The sequence below is a fragment of the Neofelis nebulosa genome, chromosome 14 (assembly GCF_028018385.1).
Source record: "Neofelis nebulosa isolate mNeoNeb1 chromosome 14, mNeoNeb1.pri, whole genome shotgun sequence".
Classification (NCBI taxonomy): domain Eukaryota; kingdom Metazoa; phylum Chordata; class Mammalia; order Carnivora; family Felidae; genus Neofelis; species Neofelis nebulosa.
The window spans coordinates 50,049,338-50,072,695 of record NC_080795.1 but is presented as its reverse complement, the minus strand read 5'-3'; the positions used below and the strand labels follow the sequence as shown (position 1 = coordinate 50,072,695).

General features: G+C 35.9%; 1 protein-coding gene across 2 annotated transcripts in view; it reads left to right on the top strand.

The window, feature by feature from the left end:
* Positions 1–22,676, top strand: part of LRP12 (LDL receptor related protein 12) — a 76,288-nt gene extending 53,612 nt beyond the window's left edge. For both annotated transcript variants that reach the window (XM_058698813.1, XM_058698812.1), the window contains 5 exons: positions 1,064–1,199; positions 10,944–11,146; positions 13,266–14,370; positions 16,070–16,202; positions 20,382–22,676. In XM_058698813.1, the coding sequence (XP_058554796.1) occupies positions 1,064–1,199; positions 10,944–11,146; positions 13,266–14,370; positions 16,070–16,202; positions 20,382–21,248 (2,444 nt within the window). In that variant the 3' untranslated portion in view covers positions 21,249–22,676. The remainder of the gene's footprint in view (positions 1–1,063; positions 1,200–10,943; positions 11,147–13,265; positions 14,371–16,069; positions 16,203–20,381) is intronic.
* The last annotated feature ends 682 nt before the right edge of the window (positions 22,677–23,358 follow it).

The following is a 23,358-nucleotide window of genomic DNA, read 5'->3' as shown; positions in this document are numbered from 1 at the left end:
GTACCTCTGGCCGCTACTCTCCTCACTTCTGATTTGCGACTTCTTATCTATCTGATTTTAAAAATCAGATAATCTAATATATTGAAATTACATCAAATAAGAGGTTTTAGGGTTTTAAATCTTACTGAAAGCTTAAACATTCATCATGTATTTTTTGTAGCCCAGTGGCTATTTTTTAAATTGAGGGAGAATAAATTGTCACATTATCTGCTGACTTCTGGGTAGGTAAAATGTGCACTGTGTCACTGTGAGAGTTCAAGATAATGCAAGAACAAACCAGGAAAGTGTTGGTAGTAGTTTGACTTTATTCTGTATTTCTTCACGATACTCAGATCTGATCACATACTGATATTTTAATCACTATTTCAAGCCTTTATTTTTCACATAATTTAGGAATCATTTATCACCCTGTAATAAAATTTAGAAATATTCATAGAATAAATTGAAGACTTCCTTTGCAGTAATTTTGAAGTATAGTCTTTTGCTGTCTTTATCCAGTCATACACTAACTTCTTAATGACCCAGGATCTTACTGTTGTGTTTATATGTGCTTCCCCTTAATTATTTTGTCCAGAAGACTATTTATATACATACATATGTATATAATAGTTTTTTAATTTAAAGTATCCAGAAAATAAAATGGTACTTTTAAGGATCTAAACACAGTAGTTCGGCAAACATTGAACTTTAATAGGTAGTTTATAAGAAAGAAAATGAATTTAAAAGGTGAGTTTTGAAAAAAGATAGATGGATCACTTGATCAGAATCCATGGCTAAAGCTCGTAATCCTGACTCTTAAACTGTTATTCAGAGATCTAATTTGAAAACTTCCATGCCTCCCCAAAATGTGTACTTAATTAGCATAAGATCCTTTGACTAAGGGGAAGAAAATATCTTATTAGAATAATAAAAACTCTTTAAGGTTGATAATACCATATTTTATTGTATATAATTTGATCTCTAAAGTGTTGTGGGTTTTTTTGTTTTTTAAATAAAGACTGATTTACTTAGTGCTCTGTTTTAAAGTATAATAATTAGCTAAGATTGCTTTGGCTTCTTACAGCTTGTGGAGAGACTCCAGAACAAATTCGAGCACCAAGTGGTATAATCACAAGCCCAGGCTGGCCTTCTGAATATCCTGCCAAGATCAACTGCAGCTGGTTCATAAGGGCAAACCCAGGGGAAATCATTACTATAAGGTAATGCCGATACCTTTCTGTATTATGTATAATCTTTTATTATGTATATATATATTTATATATATATAATATAAACATATATATGTTTAATATATAATATTTTATTATAAATATAAATATTACTGTATGTTCTATATAATATAAACATATATATGTTTAATATATAATATTTTATTATAAATATAATATTTTATAGAATATAAATTCAGGTTCCAAGTATCATCCCTCAGCATGCAGTTATATTAAAAGACAATTTTCTAAAAATGTAATAAACTGTAGTTACCAGTACCATATTAAGAGTAGGAGTAATGGCCCATTCTTCCTGTACTGTATGGGTATATGTTTTGAATGTTTTCTGATGGTGGTAGTGGATTTCCACTGAGCCGTCCATATTCTTGTAGGTCATTTTGTAACAAAAGGTACACATTTGAGAAGCAGCTTATTAGGGTCAAGAGTGTAACCTTTAGCTATGGGACAAATAAACAAAACTCACTAATCCACTTGGACACCTAGCCCATAACCTTAGTCTCATTAGTAGAATCCTCTATCTTAATAAGCTAAAACATGACTGTAGTGTTTATCTGTATACATGTACATATATAAAACTTGAAACAGGCTGATAATGGATAAACGTTGTATCTAGGAAAATCTCCTTTTTTGTAACGTTGAAACAAAAGAACTTCTGTTAAGAATATAAAATGAAAGATACTCCTAGAAGAAACATAAGTTTAAGTTTCTAAGAATAAATATAAATAAGGAAGATTAAGATTCACTTTAATAACATTTAAAATTGCAGAGAAAAACCTTGAGGATAAGATACTAAGGAGAAAATATTCAGTGGAACTAGATAATGCTTGCTTAAGGAAGTTATATCAAGGCTATTAAAAAAAAAAATGCCTGAAGAGGAGAAAAAGAAAAAAAATAGTGTGCTTAAAGAACTGTGGTTGGAAATGAAACACAAATAAGAAAGTCACGCCCACCACGGAGGCAGTGTCTGCAACAGCACAAAGGCCAGCATCCGCGTCTTCAACATTGTTTCATTAGGAACATTTTTATAGGCAAGAGTATGGAATTTTAGATTTAGAAGAGACCTTGCACATCAGACTCAAATCCCTTCTTTACATTTTTTACAAATAAGATTGTAAATTTAGCCTACTTTTGTGGGGGTTTTTGAAGTATAACTAACATACAATGGTATATTCGTTTCAGGTGTACAACATCCTGATTCAACAGTTCTCTACATTATTCAGTGCTGACCATGATAAAGTAGTCACCGTCTGTCACCGTACAATGTTATTATAATATATTGACTACGTTCCCCACACTCTATTTTTCATCTCGGCGACTGACTTATTTTATAATGGGAAGTTTGTACCTCTTCATCCCCTTTATGTTTCATCCAGCTTCCTTTTTTATATCCACTAACTAATGAGACACCCACTGTCTCTTGAGAAACACAACTGTGTCCTATCCCCCTTTGTCTGTGGAAGCCGTAAAACAGGGGCCATCTGGTTTGCTTTCCATCTGGTCCCTTCTGCCCCAGGCCAACATCTTCTGGAACACCAGAGCTGAGCTTCTCTGGAAACCGTTCTGCTCTGTGAGAAGGGTGAATGTCTTGCTGGATGGATTGATAAGATGTGCTACTGGGGCGCCTGGGTGGCGCAGTCGGTTAAGCGTCCGACTTCAGCCAGGTCACGATCTCGCGGTCTGTGAGTTCGAGCCCCGCGTCGGGCTCTGGGCTGATGGCTCGGAGCCTGGAGCCTGTTTCCGATTCTGTGTCTCCCTCTCTCTCTGCCCCTCCCCCATTCATGCTCTGTCTCTCTCTGTCCCAAAAATAAATAAAAAACGTTGAAAAAAAAATTATAAAAAAAAAAAAAAAAAAAAGATGTGCTACTAAGGTTATCCTTCTGCAGCACTGCCCGAGCTGGAACCCAGACGATACACCTATTTTCTATTACTTATAATGTGTTTACAAAGTAGCATTTTTACCATAGGAATTCCAAGTATAAGATTTCTTTCCACATAAAACTAGAGTTTTGGGAAATTTTTATCTTTTAACCTAAAAGTCCAACCCCAAAATTAAATTTGCCACCTACCAGCTCAGTTCCATAAAACTTGGCAATTCTTGCCAGCACAGAGGAGGCTGCATGGAACACTGCCACTTGGTTCTTTTTTTACTATTATTATTTGAGAGACACAGAGAGAGCTTGAGCAAGCAATGGAGAGGAGCAGAGGAAGAGAGAGAGAGAATCTCAAGCTGACTCCATGCTTAGTGTGGAACTCAACACAGGGCTCAATTTCATGACCCTGGGACCATGGCCCAGGCCAAAACCAAGAGTCAGATGCTCAACTGACTGAGCCACCCAGGTGCCCCTGCCATTTGGTTCTGATCGTGTGTTGGACCCTTTAGATTTTACAAAGATACGCCAAAACCAAGCACAATGCTGAAATGCAGAACAAAATTAGAGATGGACCATACATCTAAAGGAAAATTTCCCAAATTCCAGACAAAGTTAGTGAATTTGGATTTACCCAGCCTAATGAGATCGGAAAGTGATTTTAGTAATTGTCCTAGTTCTTACTGAAATCATTGTCATGGTAACACCAAACTTGAGAAGGGTCACATACATACAAAGACAACCAAGTTTCACTTGTGAATATTGGTGTAATCCTAAATTGTTCAAAAGAAATTTATACCATAATCAAATGCGGCTCATTTAGACATACAAGTCAGTCACTATTAGAAAATTTTAAATTAATTTACCATATTAACAAGTCAAAGAAAAAGTATATGATTATCTAGAATAGACAGATGTTTTAAAGCATTTGATAAAAAGAAAACATTCATTCCTGAGTTTAAAATAAAATTAAAATCTAGATAAAGGAGGGAAACTAAAATTATAGACTATAAGCAATATTTAGAGCTGTCCTTGTAAAAACTGATTAGGGGCGCCTGGGTGACTCAGTTGGTTAAGCGTCTGACTTCAGCTCAGGTCGTGATTGCACAGTTTGTGAGTTCAAGCCCCACATCAGGCTCTGTGCTAGCAGTTCAGACCTTCGAGCAGGCTTCAGATTCTTTGTCTCCCTCTCTCTCTGTCCTCCCCCATTCACGTTCTGATTCTCTATCAAAAATAAACAGACTTCGGGGCGCCTGGGTGGCGCAGTCGGTTAAGCGTCCGACTTCAGCCAGGTCACGATCTCGCGGTCCGTGAGTTCGAGCCCCGCGTCAGGCTCTGGGCTGATGGCTCAGAGCCTGGAGCCTGTTTCCGATTCTGTGTCTCCCTCTCTCTCTGCCCCTCCCCCGTTCATGCTCTGTCTCTCTCTGTCCCAAAAAATAAAAAAATTAAAAAAAAAAAAAAATAAACAGACTTCAAAAAAAATTTTTAAAAACTGGTTAAAGATGGTAACGTAAAGGCATTTTTACCTTACTCCTCTCCCTTGAAACCTACCAAAATCAACAAAGGCCATCTTATCAAGAAAAGATAGAGGATTAGATTCTAATTGCTTGCTTGAAGCCAGGGACTGGAGTCAGGCTATTGTGCTCAAGAAAGAAGGCTGAAAAGAACTTCTACTAACCACTGCCTGAGTTTGTATGGGGCTGAGAACTTAAAGAAGTGGGAAGACATACCCTAACAAATAGGAATTTAACCAGGCCACCTAATGACTCCGTGACAGGACCTATAATGCTGTGAACCACCATGTTAAGACTGTTCTGGAATGCAGACCCAGTTGGAAGTAACTATAAAACACAGGCTGTGGAAGAATATAGAGAGAGAATGGATTAAAAGGAGAGAGAGCCAGAAAAGCGTCTAAAGAATAAGCCTCATTTCCAAAATGTATGGAAAATGTTAATACTGACAGAAACAGCCACAAAATGCAAACACAAATTTACTCCAGACGTGATAAACTTACTATATCAGGGTGGTTTTTTTTTTGTTTATTTTATTTTAATTCCAACATAGTTAACATACGATGTTACATTAGTTTCACCCAGTGCTCATCACAACAAGTGCATCAGGTTTTTTTTTTCCTTACATTTTTTATGCTGTGAACACTTTGGTAGTTAATGAAATCTATAGATCCTTTCCCAGAATGTTTTAAACTCATAAATCATAATACACACCATTACAAAGGGAACCAATTATATTGAACAAAGCTATCTGATATTTTTTACAAATATGTAATATAGTAATACATGCTTATTTATTAACATATTAGTAAGTGATGGTTCTAACAACTACTGTAATTCCAAGGTGATTTTGAGTGTAAATAGTGATTCTAGGTATCTATTAAAACTGAAATGTAATGTGTAAATATCTGTGATTTCTGTTGGTAACAGAGTGACAGGTACTGTAAATACTATAATGGTTTGTTTATATTCATAAGTGAAATTTCAAATTTCAGTTAGAGATTAGTGAAAATAAGGTTGTAAATTTTTCCACCAAATTTGACATTTTGAGAGGAGAATAGAAACACTGAATACTCTTACTTGGACTTTATTAGAACAAAAGTATGTTTTAGTATTTGAATTACAACATCAAAAGATAACTCCTGAAACAATAGAAAGCAGTCTTGAGTAAAAGTAAAAGAAACTTAAAAAAAAAAAAAAACCCAAAACCTACGAATACAAAAGAAGAAAGGAGGAAAATTAGAACTCTAATAGAAAGGCCATTCAGGAAAAAGCTCATTTAACCTTTAAAAGATAGACCATCTGATCGGGTTTATTGGTTTGTTGATTGGTATAATCCCCCTATAAAGGGCTTCTAAGAACATACTAAAACAAAACTAACACAGAAAGTTTAAAAAGGGGGGTAGGGATAAAAAAAGATAAACTTCAGAAATACTGAGAAAGAGAAAGCTAGTGTAGGAAGATTAACATTAGATATAATTGAGCTTAAAACACAAAATATTAGTAACAAATGGAATAAGCCACTAGGAAGATATAATGTTGGTAAACTTTGTATACCTCCTAACACAGTCTAAAATACAGTCAAAGTAGCAAAATATGGGGAATTATCAAGCAAGTTTGACTAAGCCAGTTAGTGGAAGTTTATAAACATACCTTTAATTAGAATTTAATAGATTAAACAGAAAAAAAATTAGTAAAGATAGAAGATTTGATAAACAAAATTAACAAGCTTAATCCAGTAGGAACATGTATTATATATGTGTATAGTGATTCTACTTATTTCAATGAATAGAGAATATATATATTCTTTTCAAAGACATATGGAACATTTATAAGAAATTGATAATGTATTAAACCACAAAGGAACTCTGAATTCCATTTTTTAAGACTTTACATCATTCAGAATGTGTTTTCTCTGACCACAATGCAATTAAATTAGAAACCACAATAAAAAACCCATATGTTTGGAAACATATTCCTAAATAACTCCTGCATTAATGCTGGAAATCACAGTGGTACTGTACTCATAAAATATTTTGAAAATAACCATAATAAAAGTATTATATATTAAAACTGTTGGAACACATTGGTAGAGTACCTAGTGAAAAATTTACAGCCTTTAATGCATTGAAATAAGTAGGATATGAAATAAATGAGCTCCCCATTTACTCAGGAGTTTAGAAGGAAAATTCCAGGTGAAATCTTAAGTAGAAAAAATAATACGATCAGAAAAAAATAGAATGAATTAACAATAAGATTCAATAAAACAAAAAACAGGCTTTCTGAAAACTTGGGGAAAATAGACAAATCTGAAAGCAAGATTGAAGAAGAAAAGGAAAAGGTACTAATAAAAGTGAGCAAAAGTGTCTATAACTACAAATACAATAATAGAGATTTAAAAAAAAAATTTTTTTTTAACGTTTATTTTTGAGACAGAGAGAGACAGAGCATGAATGGGGGAGGGTCAGAGAGAGGCAGACACAGAATCCGAAACAGGCTCCAGGCTCTGAGCAGTCAGCACAGAGCCTGACGCGGGGCTCGAACTCACGGACCACGAGATCATGACCTGAGCTGAAGTTGGACGCTTAACCGACCGAGCCACCCAGGCGCCCCCTTTTTTTTTTTTTTTTTAATTTTTTCAGATTTTAAAAGTCATATGGGAATATTACAAGTAGTTTGTGGTAACATTATTATACAGTTAGATGAATCGGACCATTTTCTGGAAAATGTATATTACCAAAATTGGTTCAACAAGAATTAGAAAGCTAATTAAATCAATATTCGCTAAAGAAATCGGATCAACGTTCAGAATAAGATTCTAAACCTGAGTAATTTTACAGGCAGGTGTTACTAAATGAATAGATAAGGAAATCCTTAATCTGATGAAAGGTTATCTGTTAAAAAAATTTTAAATCAAACTTAATATTGAAGTTAATTTTAGTGCCAAGGGCCCGAATGATGACGCATGTTTTCACTGCTTGTACCAGAACCCTCAGAAAATGCAACAAGATGATAAATAGAATTAGTAATACAAAAAATGGGAAGGAAGAGATGAGTCTCTCCTTTTTTTTCCAGTACTGTGCTATCTCCACAGAAAATCTAAGCAAATATAAAGACCACAAACATGAAATTTGTTTAATGTAATAAAGTACGACTTACAGCTTTGTACCAATAAATTTTACTGTCAAGATAAAATGGTAATTTCTACAAAAATTTAAATGATCAAAGTGACTCAATACCAGTTTAGAAAAAGCTGATTAAACCAAAAAACGAAGAAATTAAAATTTTCAACTCTAGATCTATACTTGAAATAGATGGCCCAGGTATGTGAACAGTCTTTGTTATATAAACTACTGTGAAGCATTAAAAAAAAGAAAACCGAAAAACTAATTTTGCTTTTAAATGGATCTTTTAAATTCTAAATGAAATATTAGCAAAATTAATCCAATAGCGTATGCATGAATAGATATTTCTTTTGTTCTGGACAAGGATCCAGCTTTCCTCAATCTTAAACATTTTAATGGATAAAAACATACTAACAGATTCCTTAGCTTGAATCTGACTAGCCCTCCCATAAACAGTTATCAACTTTGGATAAAAGTTTTTTAAAAACTACTCAAAGGCACTGGAGAGTAATCAGAAGCTGGAGGAAACTGGAGGGGATTAAACTCTTAAAAGAAGGGATCCACACTGGTGAGATATGTTTGCTTCCTGTCTGTTCCCTAATCCGTGCAGAATGTAGTAACTACAACTCAAGCAGACTGCCACAGTCTTGTCAGCTTGTGGTTGTATCACAGGGTGGAGTTGAGGCTGTCAGAGTAGCTGGAAATTGAAAAGGCAAATCCAAAAAGGAGAGAGCTCCAATGTAGGAAGTCCTTACATCTACATATAAATTCTTCTCAAATTCCTTGCTGTTTTCTGAACTGTGCATGCTTAAGAGACTCCCAGAAGCCTTGTAGAAAGCTACGCAAGGATTTCAGTGCCTGTGTGGTGTAGCTGAGACAGAGTTTGGAGTCTGAAACTTGCTGAGTTTGACGAGCTTGTTAAATACCTTGGGATTTCATTGAAACCACAGAAATGTCATAGGTAAAGACAATGTCCTAAAATAAAGAGTTCACCTAAGACTAAATAAGGGCAAAGCTGAGCCAAGCCTCCCTCCACAAGTGCAGGATGACCAGACCAGGATGTTCCATGCATGATAGAAGAAAATAAGTGTAAGAATCTTGACCTGCCTCTGAGAACACACAAAAATTAATTCAAGATAAATCCTAGATGTGAATGTAAAAACTAAAACTCATATAAAACATTAGGAGAAAACATTGTTGAATATCTTGGGGTAGGCAAAGATATTTTAGAGAGGACACTAAAAGCACTGAACATAAAAGGAAAAATAGGCTTCATCAAAACTAAAAATCTCTGCTCAGGGAGCTTTGGTAGCTCAGTTGGTTGAGAGTCCAACTCTTGATTTTGGCTCAGGTCATGATCCCAGAATCATGGGATTGAGCCCCCTGTGGGGCTCCGCACTGAGCATGGAGCCTTGCTTAACAGTGTCTCTCTCTTTCTCTCTCCCCTCTTTCTCTCCCTCTGCCCCTCTCCCTGCTCATGCTCGCTCGCTCTCGCTCTCTCTCTCTCTTTCTCTCTCACTCAAACTCAAAACAACTTAAAGTTGTTAAATTAAAAAAAAAAAACCCTCTGATCATTAAAAGATACAATGAAAAGGCAATTTATATAGACTAGAAGAAAATTATCAATACACATATCTAACAAAGAACTTGAATCCAGAATATAAAATTAATTTTTATAACTCAAGAAGACAACCCAATTTTTTTAAATGGGCAAAAGACTTGAACAGACACTTCACAGAAGATGTAAGAATGGCCAATAAGCACATGAAAAGATGTTCAACATCATTAGTCTTCAGAGAAGTGCACATAAAACCACAATGAGAGATGTCAGTTCATGCCAACTAATGACTGAAGTTAACAGGAGTTACCTCACCAGCTATTTATTGAGAGAATGCACGTGTGGATATCAGTACATACGTCTTGTGTTACAGACATGCCCCCAAATAGGGACGTGTTTGTTCAACGTAAAGAATTTTTAAATGAATAAGAAAAACTTCTGATGGGTAAAGGATGATATAGCAAGGCAATTCATAGGAAAAGAAATAGTAAACTGGAAAAAGTGTTTCCATCTTGGTAAATAAGGAAATGTAAAATGGAACAATGATAAATATTTTATCATTAATATAAGGTACTTTCACATACATTCAGTGGGAGTGAGTTGGTATAAATATTTCTGTCAGTGTCTATCAAATTTAAAGTGGAATTTTGTGTTTTGACCTAGCAATTCTACCTTTAGAAAAATTTGCCCTAGAGAAATATTTGCTCGTGTAGAGATACATGTATAAGGGTTCTTTAAAGCATTGTTCATAATAATGAGAAATTAGAAACAATCAAATTATCTGTCAGCCTTTGTTGTAGTTACTCAGAATACTTAAAGAGGAAATATCCTCATGTAATAATCCTTGGATAATTAACTTCTTTATCACTTGGATTAAGGCAGAGGCAAGGAGGTAAAGTCAGATACTCCCTTTTTGGTGGAGACATGTTATTGGAAAATAATATTTTAGTTTCTCTTTTTTCATAGCAGTAGCTAATTTTGTGTGTACTTTTTGATACCTTTTAATGCACGCCCATATTTTGTGAACTACAAGACAATGTTTGACTATAATGTAACTTATGTTAAAAAAAAAAAAGAAGTCTTTCCAAACTTAGGGGTTTTTCACTGATAAAGATTTTTTGTTTGTTCACTTTTAACTTTTTTACTTTGCTCAGATTTATGTTATTTGATCTCCTGAAAGTGTAAGCTATAAGCTTCTCACTAAGCAAGCAGACGAACCAGTCTAATCTAAGAGGAGGCTGACTTTCTCTTTTTCACTTTAGCTTATCAGATTAGGTGTGGTGTTTCTGGTTCAAATACAGAATAATTTAGGATATTCTGAATTAGAAGTGGTCCTTCCTAAACACACACAAAGAAGAAAAAGGAACAAGGTGCCAACTATTACCTATGTTTTTTTTAGCATTATTTTGGAATCTGGTATTTTTTATGAAGAAGTATTGTTCAGGAATCTGAGAAAGAGATACAAACATTAGGAACATAGAAACAGTATTATTATTTGCTGATGATATGGCTGTATGCCTGGAAAACCCAGGAGAATCAATGAATATTGAATGAAGGCTTATAATAAAGTCCTCAGTTATTAAGTATTATTAAGTGAAATTTTTCCCCCAAATTACCCTTGTTAATAGCCTTTTCTGACTTTTTACTTGTAGCTTTCAGGATTTTGATATTCAAGGGTCCAGAAGATGCAGTTTGGACTGGTTGACAATAGAAACATACAAGAATATCGAAAGTTACAGAGCCTGTGGTTCGACAGTTCCACCACCATATATTTCTTCACAAGACCACGTCTGGATCAGGTTCCATTCCGATGACAGTATTTCTAGAAAGGGTTTCAGGCTGGCATATTTTTCAGGTGTGTTTTTTTAAAAAAAAAAAGAAAGATAATGAACAGCATTCTGTAGTGTTAAGTACGAAGTCACTTTGGGGCTAGTCTTCTAAACAATATCTAATTGTGACTAGACCTTAAGAAGCTTGAGATTGAAGGGGCGCCTGGGTACCTCAGTCGGTTAAGCATCCGACTTCGGCTCAAGTCATGATCTTGCGGTTTATGAGTTCGGGCCCCATGTCGGGCTCTATACTGACAGCTCAGGCCTGGAGCCTCCTTCAGATTCTGTGTCTCCCTCTCTCTCTGCCCCTCCCCTGCTCACACTCTGTATCTGTCTCTCTCTCTGTCTCTCTCTCAAAAATAAACATTTAAAAAAAAAAAGGGGGTTGAGATTGAAGAAGGTTCAGGTGCCCTAAAGCACAGCACGGCCTCATACAGGTGTTTTGTATATTCTAATGAACTGATTAATTTTATAAACTAAGGTCAATTTTGTTTTCAAATTTTAAATACATCAATTACTTTAATTAAATACTTAATTTTAAAATTAAGTCTTTTTGGGGTGTCTGGGTGACTCAGTTGGTTAAGCATCCGACTTCAGCTCAGGTCATAATCTCACAGTTCATTAGTCAGAGCCCCACATTGAATTCTGTGCCGTCAGCACAGAGCCTGGAGCCTGCTTCAGATTCTGTGTCTCCCTCTCTTTCTGCCCCTCTCCAGCGCTCGCTCTCTCTCTCTCTCTCTCTCTTTCTCTCTCTCAAAAATAAACACTAAAAAAATTTAAGTAAGTCTTTTTTTCCCTCAAGTGTTTACTGACATCCTGAAAGTTACTTCAGAATATGTTTTTGTGTGTCTAAATTACCATGGTCTTCACAGCTTCGCAAAAAAGACCGCTCTGTTCCACCTTCCTAGTTTGTAGTATCAAATCTTCTTTCACCTCTTTAAATTATATCTACTTTTTTGCTGAAAATCATTTTGTATCTTCTAAAATTTGTACTTGTCCTTTAGCTTTTTTTTCTTAAAAACACAGTCTTTGTAATACTTATTTAGCTTTCGAAGCACATTTTCTGTCACCTGCTTACCAATAAATAAGAAGTTAATGGAGATGTATTATCCCAAACACTGTCAGTTTGGGGAACTGTCAGGAGCTAATGTTTGATTTTCTTTCCATGCCTCACTATTGGTGTATATTTAGCATTGTACACTACAATAATTGGAATTCTGTAGGTATTTCAGGTTTTTTCCTCTCTCCTTGCCCCTGCTAATTTGATGAATGAATTTATAACATAACTCAAATTCATGCAGTTGTGTAAAACAATAGAAATATAAAGTGGCAGTGTTGTGTTATGGTCACATGAATCATTATGAACCATGTATAAAGTTAATCTTACAATAATCTTAGCAGAAATTTGGTTCTAAAGAATAGGATTACAAAATATACTGTAGGACACATACAGCAAAATATTGTGTGTATGTATAGATATAGATATAAACAAGAACTAGAAAAGGATATGAAAAATAGGAAAAAAATTGATTTGAAAGGTGATTATTGTGGGTAAATTTTTCTTCATTTGAAAATATTCTAATGATGTTTATGCAATAAATTATTTTCAAATTTTAGGCAGTGCAGTCTATTGGCTCAAGTGTCTTGTATCATATCAGTAAATGTTCTGCAGTAAGAGAGTTCTCTACAAAAGCAGAATTGTTCTTTGTTCCCCCAAGATTTTATTTAAATTCCAGTTGGTTAACACCCAGTATAATTTTAGTTTCAGGTGTAGAATTCAGTGATTCACCACTTACATATAACACCCAGTGCTTATCACAACAGGTGCCCTCCTTAATGCCCATTCCCCACCCACCTCCCCTCCAGCAACCCCTCAGTTTGTGTTCTCTTCACTTTAGATCAAAATACTAAGGTCTTCATGGAACAAACAATAAGTGTTTAATGAATTGAACTGTTGAGTAATTAGTGAGCCAATATTAGTTTGCCACTAGAACTGATCTATTTTGTAAAATAAGATTTTTTTAAACCCTATCACTTGGGCTTAGTTAATATTTATTATAAAAGTGTCACTTACTGTTATATATCTTTTAAAAGAGTATGTTTTTTTCTCCCTTCTTCCATCTCCTCCTCCCCACATCCTCCCAGGGAAGTCTGAAGAACCAAGCTGTGCTTGCGATCAGTTCCGCTGTGGCAACGGGAAGTGTATACCAGAAGCCTGGAAATGTAATAACATGGACGAATGTGGAGATAGTTCCGATGAAGAGATCTGTGCCAAAGAAGCTGGTCCCCCAACGGCTGCTTCTTTTCAGCCCTGTGCCTACAACCAGTTCCAGTGTCTGTCTCGGTTTACCAAGGTTTACACTTGCCTCCCTGAGTCTTTAAAATGTGATGGCAACATTGACTGCCTTGACCTAGGAGATGAGATAGACTGTGATGTGCCAACTTGTGGACAGTGGCTAAAATATTTTTATGGTACTTTCAATTCTCCCAACTATCCAGACTTTTATCCTCCTGGAAGCAATTGCACCTGGTTAATAGACACTGGTGATCATCGTAAAGTCATTTTACGCTTCACTGACTTTAAACTTGATGGTACTGGTTATGGCGATTACGTCAAAATATACGATGGATTAGAGGAGAATCCACACAAACTTTTGCGTGTGTTAACTGCTTTTGATTCTCACGCACCTCTCACAGTTGTTTCTTCTTCTGGACAGATCAGGGTACATTTTTGTGCTGATAAAGTGAACGCTGCAAGGGGATTTAATGCAACTTACCAAGTAGATGGCTTCTGTTTGCCGTGGGAAATACCCTGTGGGGGTAACTGGGGGTGTTACACAGAACAGCAGCGTTGTGATGGGTATTGGCATTGCCCAAATGGAAGGGATGAAATAAATTGCACCATGTGCCAAAAGGAAGAATTTCCCTGTTCCCGAAATGGTGTCTGTTATCCTCGTTCTGATCGCTGCAACTACCAGAATCATTGCCCAAATGGCTCCGATGAAAAAAACTGCTTTTTTTGCCAGCCAGGAAATTTTCATTGTAAAAACAATCGTTGTGTGTTTGAAAGCTGGGTGTGTGATTCCCAGGATGACTGTGGCGACGGCAGCGATGAAGAGAATTGCCCCGTAATTGTGCCTACCAGAGTCATAACTGCAGCCGTCATAGGCAGCCTTATCTGTGGCTTGTTACTGGTCATTGCATTGGGATGTACCTGTAAGCTTTATTCTCTGAGAATGTTTGAACGAAGGTCAGTATCAAGACAAAATTGTAGTGGTTATGGCTTCTGCAATAAACATGGCCCCAGTATTTGCAACAGTACTTTAGTGTGATCAGCAGTATACTTTGGTCTCATACTATTTTGGGAAATACATAAATACCTTTTATGATTTATAAAATCAGTGTGAAAAGGCTAAGACTCAAGAGGCTAAACACATAAAAACTAATACTTAGATGGGGCACCTGGGTGGCTCGGTCAGTTAAGCATCCGACTTTGGCTCAGGTCATGATCCCGCAGTTTGTGAGTTAGAGCCCCACATCAGGCTCTCTGCTGACAGCTCAGAACCTGGAGCCTGCTTTGGATTCTGTGTCTCCCTCTCTCTCTGCCCCTCCCCCACTCACACTCTGTTTCTCTCTCCTTCAAAAATAAACAAACATTTAAAAATATATTTTAAAAACTAATAAATACTTAAGAACTGGTATTTACTAGTTTTTGTTTTCAGATTATTTTGTAGGAATTTTGCAAGCTGCAATATTCAGTTGTAGTGTTTTAACCTGTATTTTTGTAAGTAGGAATTCAATTCTAAATATTTGAGAACCTACTAGGTTCAAAGCACAATACGGATGAGTAGAAAAATGAATAAGGCATAATTTCACAGGCACTGTACAGTTAAGAGGAAGGCATTGGTGAGTGGAATAAGATGACAAAAATATAAATGGTAGCTGCAAAACAAAGTATAGAAGAAAAGTCAAAAGTTAACCTAATCTGATGGGGGGGAAAGGAAAGGCTTTTATTGAACAAGTGCCATTTGAAATCTACAAGTAGAATGTAGACAGGGAAAAGATATTGTAGTTGAAAAAAATAGCCTGGGAAAATGCGTAAAAGTAGGAATGCCTAGCATTGCTTGGAGAAGTATCACATACTTCATTTCATCTGGAGCCTAAGATACATATCAAGGGCTAAAAGTTAAAACTTGGAACAAGGGGCTAGTGTCTCAGGTCCATGACAGCCGTGTGTCAAGAGTTCTCAGTTAATTAAGAAATGGTTAAGTATTAAAAGGTGACCTTCAGAGAGGGTTTTCTTCCACGTGGTGTGGGATAGATTGGACTTGGGAGAAGCTAATGGCAGAGAGAGGTCCCTTAGGACACTGTTGTAGAGACAGTGACCCTCAGTTCCAGGAGAATTACAAATAATAGATTCAACAGAAGACTTCATATACCCAACAGGTAAGCTAATAGATACACGCAGATGCACAGTATCAAAATAATCATGCTGCCTCTTTGGCCAGAAAGCTTTTGACTACATTGCAGCATAAGAGCTCAGTGAAGAGTCCGAGGTCTTACAAGAACAAGCTATTCCAGAAAGTGTACTGGTGACTCATTCACTCTTTTCCTCATCTAAAAACTAAATGTGTTGAACTTGATGATTACTTTCACCTAAAGTCTCAAACCTCTTATGTTCTTAGGGCTTTAAAGATCTAATATATTTACCTTTTACAGGAATTTCTAATTCACTCAAACTTAGTGATCCAGGCTCCTAGTGAAAGCCCCATGGCTTTTTGCCTTTGTATTCTCAGTGTCAGAATGCTATAGATATCCAATAAATGTTAGTTGGCTAAGCTTTAAAAACGGTCAAATATATTAAGGTTCAGCTTTTTTTCATTGTTGATTTAAAAAATTATTTTAGCTTGCCTTTTTAACCTTTTCTGTTCCCCTGTTTTCTCTAACAGGTCATTTGAAACACAGCTGTCAAGAGTGGAAGCAGAACTGCTAAGAAGAGAAGCCCCTCCCTCTTATGGACAGTTGATTGCTCAGGGTTTAATTCCACCAGTTGAAGATTTTCCTGTTTGTTCACCTAATCAGGTATGTTGCAATTTATGATTTCTGTTTCCTAAAATGAATTCTATATTTGTATATATGGTAAAGGACCTTTGTCATAATTCTTGTAGTCAAGGATTATTAAATATATGGAGGATTTGAAATTATGTTTCATTGTATTTTAACAAATGCTACAAAATACCAAATGTTTTCATTCTTCTGATTTTGTTATGTGATTCTTAAGCATTTTACTATTTATGATAATTTGGTGCATTAAAATTCAGAAGTAAAGTTTAGTAAGTTATTTTCTGTTTGAACTAAACATCTAGAAGATTTAAGAATGAACATTAAAATTAATACATTAGTAATCTGCTAGATTGAGTTAATAAGTAAAAGTAAATTGCAATGAAGTTAACACTTCTACCTGACTAGAGGGAAAACTTTTGTTCACAGCCAGATTTTACGGTGTTTAAGAATTCATACCGGTTTTTTTAAAACAGTAACTAGTAATATATCAATAATTAGATTAACTAGTTAACAATAAAAGTAATTGCAATGAAGTTAATATTTCCACCTGACTTGAGGGAAAACTTGACAGCCGGATTTTACAGTGTTTAAGAATTCATATCATTTTCTTTAAATAGTAACTCATTATTTTATTAATGTTTCCGAATTCTTTAAAGTTCTATTAACACTATTTTGGGGCTCCTTGGTGGCTCAGTTAGTGAAGCATCAGGTCATGAACTCATGGTTTGTGAGTTTGAGCCCCAGATCCGGTCAGCTTGAGCCCCTCTTCAGGCTCTGCGGTGACAGTGAGGAGCCTGCATGGGATTATCTCTCTCTCCCTCTCTCTTCCTCTCTTTCTGCCCCTTGCTCACTCTCACTCTCTCTCTCTCAGAACTAAATAAATTTAATAAAAATATAAAAAATTAAAATTAAATAAAGTCCTATTAGCATTTTTTTAAAAATTTCTTTTTCAATGCCTAAAGTATACCAGAGTTCATAAAGACATAAGGGTGTATACATTTAAAATGTAAATTCGGGGCGCCTGGGTGGCTCAGTCGGTTGAGTGTCCGACTTCAGATCAGGTCATGATCTCGCGGTCCGCGAGTTCGAGCCCCGCGTCGGGCTCTGGGCTGATGGCTCGGAGCCTGGAGCCTGTTTCAGATTCTGTGTCTCCCTCTCTCTCTGCCCTTCCCCCCGTTCATGCTGTGTCTCTCTCTGTCTCAAAAATAAATAAACGTTAAAAAAAAAATTAAAAGAAATAAAATGTAAATTCATTCAGAAATATTTATAAAAATTGATAAACATTATTTTCCCAGTGATTTAATCCTGTGCAAAATGGAAAACCGTTTTCTTTCTGGTAGATATGATCTCTGACTACAGTCTGTCACCTTTATTTGAGTCTTTTAAGAAATATTGGTGAGAATTTATAGCTTTAAGAACATTTCTCTAGATGTAACTTGCTAAGTAAATAATTCAAAAGTTCCACTGGTCAGAATTTTGTGTGCAAAATAAGAGAAAGCTATATATTCTCAGCCCTGCCAGGTGGCAAGTTTCTTTTTAGGTAGGAGCTCAAACAATGGTCAACTCCACCCACCTAGTCTATCATCTGCCATCTGTCACCTACCACCCCTATGCCCTGAAGCTGCCTCCAAGAGTTCAGCTAACTGTGGAGTTAAAGAAAGCACAGTCCACACCAAACAGGTCTCATCTTTACAGAAATTATAAGTTCTGAGGTTCCCAAAATGATTTTTAGTTTTGACTGTTCACTAGATGGACTCAGAAGTCACTGAAAGCTCTTATACTCAGGGTTATGGTTAATTACAGGGAAAAGACCTAAATTAATTCAGCCAAAGAATAAGACACCTGGAACAGGGTTCAGGAGGGTGCCAAACCCAGATCTTCCAGCTGTCCTCTCCACACAAAGTCAAGACAGTGTTACACTCTCAACACTGGGTATATGACAGTGTGCACAGAATATTGCCAACTAGGGAGCTCGCCCGAGACACAGCCTCCAGAGTTTTTACTGTGGCTCCACCATGCAGGTATGATTAACTGCGCATGTGGCTGATCTCAGTCTCTAGCCCCTGCACACTGACTGATCCTGCCGAGTCCAGTGCCCACCCTACATCACACTGCTGGTGTGGCTTAGAGCCTCTACCTTAGACACAGCGGTATCTGTATCTGGCTGGCCCCAGGCCCCAGGCCCCAGGCTAGGACACTCCTGTCAGAGATGATGCTGTAAGGGCTCAGAGATCACATCCCAGAAGCAGATGGCAAAGGTCAGACCTCACTCTGAATAACATTTAATTCTTTACTACATACTACACCATTCTTTAGGTTTATAGTTTAGCCTTATGAGGGAATTATACTCAACAAAGTTTTAAAATAAAATGTTTATGAATAGTAAGCTAGATTTTATTCCATTTATGAGATTAAACTTTCAAATTTCAAACTTTTGGTAACACATTATCAATTTGTTATTAATTATCAATTATTATTTTCTTTAAAAAGAAAAAGAATATTCTAAATTCCCATCCCATTCAAAAATAGAAATGCTTTCTGAAGAATGCTTTCTTCTTTCATAAACTGAAGAAGTATGTAAAATTATCCCTAAAACATTAGGAATCTAATGTAAAATTAATTTTAATTAAACAGACTTTTAACTCTAAGTAGAGAACTTCACTATGACGGACTCTAATGTGAAAGTGAGCATTGTTGATCTCGATGGGTAATAGCTAAATAAAAGGGAAGCTTATCTGAAGAGCCTTCTGTTCACTGCTGGGTATAACATAGTACTCACATGAAAGCCTTAGAACTCAAATGCTAAATGGGGAGGACCACATCTATGGAGAAATTCCTTAGGGATGTGAACCGGTTTTTTGTTTGTTTGTTTGTTTGTTTTTTAATATAAAATTAGATACTTCTAATTGGTGAAAAATCTGACTCATTTGTATAGCAAATCTGTGTATGCTGATCTTCAGATTTCTTATTGACAGTCCGTGCCAGATTATTAAATATTCCTATGATCGTAGTTCCTTTGCTTTCTGTGAATTATATTCCTGAGATTATGTTCAAAAGGCCTATGTGGGACTTACAAGTAAGTTTAATACCCATCTTGAAGAGAGGTGGAGAACACATGCTATCAAGGGAAACTCTTTTCTTCTGTGAAGGGAAAGGGAGAGCCATTCGTTTTGGCAGGGTGAAATTATAGCATCATTGGAAAGGGAATATGTCAACTCACCATTTTTTCCTGGAAATACTGTATTTTAAATACCAAATGCCACAAATGAACGCTGGGTTTGTTCCAAGTTTGAATACTCCTTTTTATAACCACTAGATGGAGCTTAAAGACTGTTTTATATAAATGTTGTATGTTTTTAAAATAACCCATTAATGTATTCATCTAGGAAAATGAGTAAATTTTCAAAGAATAAGGGTGTGAAAATTTATGCTTAACGCTATGCTGTAGAAAATAAAACCTAATCTTTAAAGATTGAGAAGAGTCCAAATGTCTCAAATACCGTTGTGTTGTAGTGCTATAAAAAAATTAATCTTAAACTTTGCTTCCTGTGCTGTATTATAAATTAATTAATTCTCTTATTTATGACAGTATAAATCAATCTTCACTACCCATTCATTCAACAAATCCTTGAGAACCAGCTGTGAAATATATATATATATATATTTATGAATATATATATATATAAAGTTATATATATATGAAATATATATATATGAAATATATATATATATATATATTATAACTTTACCATGTTTGGGAAAGTTTCAACCTTGTAAATCAAGTCTGACTTGTTCTGTGTTTAAAAACAAGAAAGGCATAAACCAGATAAAGAGCCTAGTTTACATTCCTAGCTAAAGCAGTGTCAAATGATTTTGTCCCTTTGGCACACTTTTAGAATTGGATTACAGCGTCCAGTTTTGAAATAAAATAGTTGTTGTAATTGATATGAAACATCACTCTAAAGTTGTATGTATAAAATGCAGTGTCAGGAAAATCTTAAGTGAGCAATGGTACGAGTTATAGATTAGATTCTGTGGTAGGTGAACCTTTACAGATGAGAGAATTGAATTCATCCTTCATAGACTCTAACAATGAGCAATAGTGTCTTTACCCACAACATGTTCTTGTTAGAAGCATGTTTTCTGTGTTAATACTTCATTGTTAGCGATCTTAAGATCTGCTCTTATTTTCTGTAGGCTTCTGTTTTGGAAAACCTGAGGCTGGCAGTACGATCTCAGCTTGGATTCACTTCGATCAGGCTTCCAATGGCAGGCAGATCCAGCAATATTTGGAATCGTATTTTTAATTTTGCAAGATCACGTCATTCAGGGTCGTTGGCTTTGGTCTCAGCAGATGGAGATGAGGTTGTCCCTAGTCAGAGTACCAGCAGAGAACCTGAAAGAAGTCATGCTCGCAGAAGTTTGTTTTCTGTGGAGTCCGACGACACAGACACAGAAAATGAGAGAAGAGATACGGCAGGAGCATCTGGTGGGGTTGCAGCTCCTTTGCCCCAAAAAGTCCCTCCCACGACAGCAGTAGAAGCAACAGTGGGAGCAAGTGGAAGTTCCTCAACTCAGAGTACCCGAGGTGGTCACACAGATAGTGGAAGGGATGTGACAAGTGTAGAACCCCCAGGTGTGAGTCCTGCGAGGCACCAGCTCACAAGTGCACTAAGTCGTATGACTCAGGGGCTGCGTTGGGTACGTTTTACATTAGGGCGATCAAGCTCTGTAAATCAGAACCAGAGTCCTTTGAGACAGCTTGATAATGGGGCAAATGGAAGAGAAGAAGATGATGATGTTGAAATGTTAATTCCGGTGTCCGATGGAGCTTCAGACTTGGATGTGAATGACTGCTCCAGACCTCTTCTCGATCTTGCCTCGGAGCAAGGACAAGGGTTTAGACAACCATGCAGCGCAGCGAACCCTGGAGCGAGGCCAAGTAATCGAGACGGCCCCTGCGCACGCTGTGGCGTCGTCCACACTGCCCAGATCCCAGACACTTGCTTGGAAGCAACACTGAAAAATGAAACAAGTGATGATGAGGCTTTGTTACTTTGTTAGGTACGGATCACAGCGAGCGAGGCCATGTATGAGTCGGAGCAGCATCCGTTCGTTGTTTTGTAAACTTCACAATTAAACTAGTTTTAATTTAAAAGCAAAAAAGATGCAGGGTGATTTCTTATTGTTATATATTAGCCTGCATGGTTAAATTAAACAACTTTTAACTCTATGAACTTTAGAGTTTACTATTTTAGCAGCTAAAATTGCATTATGTATTCATATTGTTCAATAATGTTCTTCCATTCGTTTTAATTGTTTTTATCCTGGTACTGTAGTTCACAGTAGATGTATGGCTGCTGACTCATTCGACTGTCAGTTTATCTATCCTATGTTAAAACATTTGTTTGTACAAAATAATACCTTCTTCTCATTGAACCCTTTATGCTTTTTGCCATTACATCTTGTAACTTAATATATCACATTTCAAGGTGGTTAATGTACAAAAAAAAAAAAAAAAGCCCCTTATATTCACCTGAGTTTTTATTTAGGTAACATCTGTCTAAATATTATTGGATTTCATCATAATATGAGCTTTCTCAAAGGGAAAAACCTTTGTCTACAAATTTTTCTCTTACATTTAACATTCTGTGATGTGAAATTTAGATAGAGTTAGAAAAATTAATGGCAAAAGTGAAACTCTTTTATAGATTTTCTAATGTTGACTTTAATACTCTAATATGGTACAAACCAAATGGTAAAATCCCAAGTCATTTCTTTTTTCATCCCTATTTCGGGACAGAATTAAGCAGATGAAGATATTCTACTATGCATTAAATCTTGAACTTTATAAAAAATGTACAAAAATTGTACAAGATAAGTTCCAACTGGTAATGTCCTTCCCTGGTACAGGGTGATGCTTGTATTGGACCCTAGGGATTTGCACTAACGTCATGTCAAGGTCACAGATGAGTTCAGTGCACAAGCACTATCACTTTCAATACTGTCATTTGCTACCACAATGACTATATATTTCCATAGCTTTGGGGGGGGGCGTTTTTATACAACTTGAAATTGCTTTGCTGGTTTCATATTTATTTGTTGTATTTAAAGACTGCATTATTGTAAGAGTGATTTTCGATATATTTTATTCACTGCGGGGGAGGATCATGCTACACGTCAGAAAGCAAATTACGAAATCATTCAGATCCTCCCCCCTTTTTTAAGTAGAATGAATTGCAAACCCCGCATATTTTTTTATTGTCTATTCTTGTTTATTTATTCTTTAGCTGTCTGTTTTAATAGCTTAATGATTGAGTATGAAATATGTATTTGTGTGTGATTATTGCTATTTATTAAATTTTCAATATTTTGCTGAATGTCATTTTAAAGCATGTTTGAGGTCTTGTGTATTTGTCATGTTATGCTGTCAGAAAGAACTGACTGAAATGTTTTAATATGTATCCAAAATTAAAAATCACTTTTTTTGTATTGCCTTGAGGTACTTTTTAAATCAGAGTTGCTCTTTATTTTTGTTGCATTTTGGTGCACGTGCAGATTGAGGCCGTAAAATACTGCGTTGTGTCTAGAAGAACATTGAAGGGCAGGCAGTCTTCTTCAGAATAAGGTGGTAGCTTATACCAGCACTTGAGGGTAAAAATTCCTAAGGAGCTGAATATATTTGCCTTTGAGAAAACTTCTTAATTAATGTTTCTTATAAGATGCAATAATTCAATTAGTTCTCTTTGTATGATTTTCAGATGCATTTCAGACCCGTATAGAATATTTTCCTAGCAGAATTTGTATCACCAAATTAATCTTATTTAGGTCCTACTAATAATATATTGTATAGGTTTCTTGGTTTTGTTTCCTGGCATTTCTATTTTAATTTCTTTCTATAATTAACTAATACATTTTCCTGGTTCAAACAGTAAAAGGTGAGTCTCTCCCCTTCCCTGGCACCCATCTTTTAGTTCCCTTCCAAAGAGACAAGTACCAATACCGAATTCTGTATACCCCTCCAAAGGTACCATGTAAATCCATAAATGTGTCCATATATATATAAATGTCATATATAATAATACAAATTGTAACCTACTATGCATACTTTGTACTTTTTTTAAGAGAAAAATGTATCTATTTAAGTTTGAATATTAAAACTAAAGTTGGGTAT